Below are 7,573 nucleotides of genomic sequence, written 5' to 3' on the forward strand. Positions count from 1 at the left end.
AACTTCCTAAACTAACTTGTCTGCCTTGAATTTAACTGGCCCCGTAGGTCCAAGGCTTTAAATCTTCACAGGAGCATAAAGCTTCATCTTTCTCATGATTTTATAATATAGAAAATTTTATAAATTTTATAAAACAACAAAAATCCAAATCACAACAAACAAAAAGCCACTTTCGACTGGACTTTGGTTTGCAATCTGCTTTCAGCATCAACCTTGTCCCAGAAACAAATTTGATCATCATCCTTCACTGACCACCCCAGCTTCTCCCTTCCTGGACCAAATGTTAAAGAATTTCTAGAGCCTCAGTCTCCATACTCTGATGTTTCAAGATTCAGTTTCATTTATGATGAGTTTTCTTTCTTAATTACCAGAAAATGCTGACATTTTATTAACAAATCAAATTGTTGTTGTTAGGTGCCTTCGGATCAGTTCCGACTCATAGAGACTCTTTCCACAGCAGAATGAGATACTGCCCGATCCTGTGCCGTCCTCACAACTGTTGTTACACTTGAGCTCATTGCTGCAGCTACTGTACAGATCCATCTTGTTAGAGGTCTTCTCTTTTCCCCCATCCCTTTACTTTACAAAGCATGATGTCCTTCTCCAGAGACTTGTCCCACCTGGTAACATGTCCAAAGTATGAGCGAAGTCTTACCGTCCAGGCTTCTAAGGAGCAGTCTAGCTGTACTCTTCCAACACAGATTTGTTTCTTCTTCTAGAAGTCCATGGTACTTTCAGTAATTTTCTTCAACACTAAAAACAACTATTTAAATAGAGGCTGCAATGAAGTACACATGGAACAATACCTTATGAATTCTAACCATACAAACCCAGATAGCCTAGGTGTATGTCTTTGTTAGAAAATCTGAAAATGGGGATGTTTTCTAGGACTTTATATTTGATTGTTGTTGTTGTTATTGTCATCAAGTTGGTTCTTACTCATAGCAAACCTGTATAGGGTTTCCAAGGAGTGGCTGGTAGATTTGAACCACTGACTTTCAGTTCAAACTGACCTTGTGGATCAGTGAACTGTTTTATAAAACAAAGTGTGATGCTTTAGGATAAGCACTGTACCACCAATTGAAAGGAGCTGATCCTTGGAAACTCTATATAGGGTTGCGAAGGGTTAAAATTGACTTCATGGAACTTAACAACAACAACAATGGCCCTGTTGAAGAAGTAAATATTGTTTAAATTCCTATTTTTAATTTTATACTTTATATTCATATTCTGAAATGTAGAGTATGATTCAGTTTGAACTTTTCACTAAGCAAAACATTACTTCTCTTTATTTGAAATGTGTAATGTTTTGATAAGTAAAATTATTTTTATCATAATAAAATATTTGGAATCGTCAAAACTATCTCCACATTTAAATTATGATGTATATGCTTATATGATTTGGTTCTGCTCAAATAAATCTGGTAGGATTATTTTCCATAACAATATGCATGACCCAAGTTAAGCATATCACTTGTTGTTGTTGTTGTCAGGTGCCATCGAGTCGGAACCGACTCATAACGACCCCATGCACAGCAGAAGGAAACAATGTCCGATCCTGGGCCAACCTCACTACTGCTGCCACACTTGACGCCATCAATGCTGCCACCTGGCCAATCCATTTCATTGGGGGTCTTCCTCTTTTTCTCTGACCCTCCATCTTACCCAGCATGATTTCCTTCTCCAATGACTGTTCCCTCCTGACAATATGTCCAAAGTATGAGAGACGAAAATTAGCCATCCTGGCCTCCAAGGAGCACTCTGGCTGCACTTCTTCCAAAACAGATCTATTGGTTCTTTTGGCAGTCCATGGCACTTTCAGTATTCTCCTCCAACACCACAATTCAAAGGCATCAATTCTTCTATGATCTTCCTTATTCACTGTCCAGCTTTCGCATCCATATGAGGTTATTGAAAATACCATGGCTTGGGTCTGGCGCACCTTAGTCCTCAAGCTGACATCTCTGCTCTTCAACACTTACTTTTTATTTATTAATAAAAAATGCAAGCTATTTGCTTTCTTTGAGCTGAACCCCTTATATCCAGAAAATACATTAAGTGTTCAAATTAACAAATCTGTGGCACTGTAGGATAAGCAACGGACTGCTAACCACAAGGTCAGTGGTTCAAACCCACCAACTGCACCTCAAAAATCCTATATAGGCTCACTATAAGCCAGAACCAACTTAATGGAAACAACAACATATTCTTATTAATAACTCCAAACATGACTGAGTAATAGCAGGCCAAGGTCCTTTCAGACACAGAGCAGTCACTTTGTAGCTCAACACAAGTTAGACATTAAGATGAAAAGGGATCCTAATACAAAGGCAAAGGTGATTTATCGTATTGTATTTGTGCATAAAGTAAGAGGATGGCTTTATGCTTCAATTATTTAAAAATTTCAAAACATAGACAAAAAAAGAAAAGAATAGATAAGGAAACAATTGATCTCAGTAAACACTTTTCCAATTTGTGTTACGCAGAATATTGGTAGTGCTGGGAATTAGAAAAAAATTCTACAACTTTGCGTGATCCATTCATTGTCGGGTTTTGAAAATAAAGATAAAAACTATTTATTAGAGAAACATTTATAAATACATTAATTTTCCTTTGAAGAAGCAATTCTTATTCTTTTCTCATTTCCATGAACCAAATCCCAAAGGTAGCTATTTCTACAACTTGCAATCAAGAGACAATCCCTTTGAAATGTATAGAAATTCTATACTTTTAGCCGTCACCAAAGTCGTATCCCACTCACACATGTCATAGAAAAATAACCTCGCATAATATTCGTCTTCAAGCATATGCTGTAAGGAAGGTGGGAGCAGCATTTGTTAATGGTTTGGCAATATTCTACATAAAATATGTTGGAGTCCAGGTGTGGCAATGTGGGTTAATGCGCTGGACTGCAAAGTTGGTTTGAACCACAAGATCGGCAGTTCAAGCTCACCAGCCGCTCTTCGGAAACCCTATGCAGGATCCTATGGGTTGGAACCTACTCAATGGCACTTAACAGCAAGCAACATGTGAAATATATTGATGCATATGGAAGGCTTATTCTCAATTTGGATTTATAATTTTTAGTTTTTCTTCCAGTACATTAGTTCATGATTCTAAAGCAGACTGACTTTTCTGTCAGTGACCTCATTTTCACTTCGATTTCTGAGAGTAAGCAGAACTCATCTGGTAAGCATGCATTTTTAGCAGTGCCCTAGCACTAACGCCCACTGTTAGTTCCAACAGCGACACCTATTGGTGAGCTCAGAACAAGACTAAAACCTCATCATATGGAAACTGGCACTTCGGGTGGGTTAAAAGTTGTTCAAAAATGTTTTCTTACAGTGAAGAAAAACAGTGGTTTTATGGCATCTGCTCTTGTGCAAAGGAGTGTTGATATGAACAATACAGAACGAGGTATGTAGCTTCTTTCTACTACAACAGTCGCAAAAATTTTACATTTTACTATCCATATTTTGAGAAGCTCTGGTGTCATAGTGGTTACAAGACAGGATGCCCACCTCAAGGTTAGCAATTTGAAACTACCAGCTGTTCCGCAGGAGAAAGGTGAGGCTTTCTGCCCCTGGAAAGATTTACAGACTTGCACTGGGTCGCTATGAGTCGGAACCGACTGCACGGTCACCACCACCATCCATATTTTGGTCTATATGAATATATGAGTAGTAAGGAGCTGTGGTAGCGTCGTGGTTACGAATCGGGCTGCGAACCTTAAGGTCAGCAGTTCGAAACTACCAGTCGCTCTGAGGGAGAAAGATGAGGCTTTATGCTCCCGTAAAGATTTACAGCCTCGGAAACCCTGGACAGGGTCATTATGGGTCGGAAACAACTCGACAGCACTTAACAACAACAACAACAACAAGGTTGTGGGGATAGACAGAGGAGCATATGATGAAGGTATATGATAAACCTGGTCCCAGGATCAAAATGAATAGTTGCGGAATAAAAACTAGGTGGGAGTGAGAAGTAGGTAATTTGCAGGCTATTTCGGCTTTGATTAGTTACATCAACCTCTCATTTAATCATGCCTGCAGTGAACAAACATTAACACAAAAGTGGGGTGAAAGAAGAATCTTATTAAAAATATATTGACCCTTTTATGCTGTTCTTTCAAGGTCCTGTGAAGCAATCCCAACAGGTTCTAAGACCTGCCATTTTGCAGCCACCTCCAGTACAAAGGTGTGAAAAAGGAAGAAAAACATCTGGATGTGATGCATTGGAATCCTGCAAGACTAAAGAAAATGCAAACAATAAGGAAAGAACACCCCCTCTGGTAGGAGTGACCTGACTCCCCCTCTTCCTTTCCTGGATTGTTGTGCAGCACATCTCAGAGTTCTCCTGTGAAAAAGGAGGAGCAATGGAGAGGGCAGGGCTGGGAGTAAATAGCCAAAAATGGGTTAGTGATTTTCTGCATCCCCAGCTGGTCAACTTCAGACATAGTCTGCCTTTACCGGTTTGTTGTTGTTGTTGTTTAGTGCTGTCCTGTCAGCTCAGACTCAGCGACTCTATGGAGGGTTTCTGATTCTTCCTCTGGTTAGCTTGAACTGCTGACTTTTAGTTTAACAGTCTAGTGTTGGTTCTATAGCACTGCCCCAGAACTCCTTTGCCAATTTGCTGTTATTAAAATGCCATCAAGTTGGTTCCTACTCAGAACAACCCTCCATAAGGTTTCTGAGGAGTTTGCTGATGGGTTTGAACTGCTAACCCTGTGGTTCAAACAGACTTTGCAGTCCGGTGCTTATCCTACAGCGCCATACCAGGACTCCTCTGCCAGCTTCTTGTTGTTGTTGTTAAGTGCTATTGAGTCAGTTCCAATTCATAGTGACCCTGTATAGGGTTCCCAAGGAGCGACTGGTGAGTTTGAACTGCCAACATAGCAATCCAGTGCTTTATCCCACCAGGAATTCACCCCATGTCTATCTTGATGAATAACTAGAGAAGGAACTACTTACACAGTGCAATTGGGAGAAGCAGGAAGCTGAATGTGTTACTGTGGGTCTTTCTAAGGAGACTTTCATTTCACTAAGACCATATCATTATGGGCTTGGGATATGGTGTAATGTCTGCTGTGGCTTCCAGCACAGACACTTTGGAGGAATGAAACACGGATGGGTAGGTTTTAAATTAAGAGTAATTACTTCAGCTCTCATTTGTTTGCAACTAAACTACTGAGAGTTGGTCACATAGTTTTGTTTGGTTTTCTCATATTCAATGTAAGGACAGGGACCCATGAAAAAAATCGGGTTGGTATTATTTTAATTATTGACACTATCTAAAATATGTTTGGATCCTTGATCCGTTCTCTTTTTATCTGTGAAGTAAAGGAACTGAGCTCCATCAGCATGTGTCAATTTTTTTTATATTTCTAAATCTTTTAAAATATGATTTTGTGAAACCCTTCGTGAATTTTGAAAATCACCTCATCATTTCTACATGATGTATGAGTGATTTTAAGTAAAAGTTGTTTTAATTTGAGATAAGTATGTTATTAAATGTTTTTTCTTTAAACAATCTAACGTTGTTAAGTGCCATAGTTATTAAGTGCCATAGAGTCAATTCTGACTCATAGTGACCCTGTATAGGGTTTCCAAAGGAGCTCTGATAGCCTCATGGATACGAGTTGGGCTGCTAACTTAAAGGTCAGCAGTTCAAAACTACCAGCCATTCTGCAGGAGAAAGATGAGGATTTTTGCTCCCACAAATCCTTATAGCCTTGGAAACCCTATGCAGGGTCGCCAGGGTCGCTATGAGTCAGAACCAACTCCACAGCACACCACCACCATAGGGTTTCTGAGAAGCATCTGGTAGGTTTGAACCACCAACCTTGTGGCTCACAGTCCAGTGCTTATCATACAGTGTCACCACATATTACATAAATACAATAAGCAATGGACTGTGAACCACAAGGTCCATGGTTCAAGCCCTCCAGCTGCTCTGAGGGAAAAAGATGAGGATTTCTGCTCCCGCAAAGATTCATAATGCCTCGGAAGCCCTATATAAGGTCGATATGAGTCGGAACAAACTTGAAGTCACAACAACACATTACCTAAAGATATATTCTTATGCTTATTCATTTAAGAAGTGATATGTATTTAATATATTTTAAAATATGTAAGAAAAAGTATGTGTTGACTAATTTCTAAAATGCACTTGATTTTGGAACAGCATGTACTATAAAATGTAGATTAAGATTTAGTCTAGATTAAAATTTGTTGTTGCTGTTGTTAATTGCCATCAAGTCGGTTCTGACCCATAGCGGCCCTGAACAGGGTTCCCAAGGCTGTAAATCTTTATGGGAGCAGAAAGCCTCATCTTTTTCCCATGGAGCAGCTGGTAGTTTCGAACTGCTGACCTTGTGGTTCGCAGCCCGATTCGTAATTAGTATATTAAATATGCTATGACATAAAAAAAATAGATCAATAATCTTGCTTTGCATATTTTCAAAATCAAATTTATCAAATAGTACTTGCATTTTATTACTAAATAAGATGTAAGAGAGAAAATGTCATGTTATCGTTGGCAAACATTTCATCTTAAATGGCTTATGAAGGGTATAAATAGCCCATATTCTCAAAGAGAAAAATGCTCATCATTGAATTTTCTCTGCTTAATAATGATCTTTGAGGATTCAGAGACATACTATCTATAAGATGCTATGCCAGATTTTTGAGAGATGAATTTAATTTATAGATATGGTGAGAATTATCCCAAGGCAAAGTTTATATAATCATTATTTTTTTAATGTTCATTTTTAACTCCTTATCAAAATTAGGTTAATTTTTATTTGTCCTGTTGTCAATCTATAGTCAGTTACTATGTATAAGTTAAACAATAGATGTATAATAAAAACTAGTTTTTTATTAGTTTTAAAGAGTTAAGAACTGCCATTCTGGCTGAGATACAAATATCTTCAGACAGTGTGATGGACATGCACTTTGAACTTTACTAACCCCGGCACATGTTCTCTTGATATGTATGTTTTTAAGTAATACTATTTAAATTCAGTAATACGATTTAAATTCACCATGCTATGTTATCATCACCACTAGAAATTTCCAAACAAAAACTCAGGACCCCTTGAGCAATAATTCCCATTCCCCTATTTCCCTGGCCCCTGGGATCCATTAACCTTTCATCTAGATAGATTTACTTACTCTAGATATTTTATAGAAAGGTATCATATAAATATAATTGTTGTCCTTTTATGCCTGGCTTATTTCACTTAAAATAATGTTTTCAAGGCTGATCCATATGGTGACATGTATCAGAAATCCATGTCTCTTATGTCTGAGTACTATTCCATTGTTGTTGTTGTAGACACCACATTTTGTTTGCCCATTCATCTATTAGCAGATCTTTTCTTTTTGGTTGTTGCAAATAATGCTGCAGTAGACATTAGTGTAAGGAGCTCTGGTAGCGTAGTGGTTACGAATCGGGCTGCGAACCTTAAGGTTAGCGGTTTGAAACTACCAGCCGCTCCGCGGGAGAAAGATGAGGCTTTCTACTCCCGTAAAGATTTACACCCTCGGAAACCCTGTACAGGGTCGCTATGGGT

At 38.5% G+C, this 7,573-nt stretch overlaps 1 protein-coding gene across 1 annotated transcript in view; it reads left to right on the forward strand.

Moving 5' to 3' along the window:
• The window catches only part of RANBP3L (RAN binding protein 3-like), a 75,314-nt gene that overhangs the window by 25,382 nt on the left and 42,359 nt on the right, over positions 1–7,573 (forward strand). Inside the window, 2 exon segments of the mRNA XM_006876550.1 lie at positions 3,346–3,417; positions 4,134–4,291. Of these exon segments, the coding sequence (XP_006876612.1) occupies positions 3,346–3,417; positions 4,134–4,291 (230 nt within the window).

Source organism: Chrysochloris asiatica, unplaced genomic scaffold, assembly GCF_000296735.1.
Source record: "Chrysochloris asiatica unplaced genomic scaffold, ChrAsi1.0 scaffold00390, whole genome shotgun sequence".
Lineage (NCBI taxonomy): Eukaryota > Metazoa > Chordata > Mammalia > Afrosoricida > Chrysochloridae > Chrysochloris > Chrysochloris asiatica.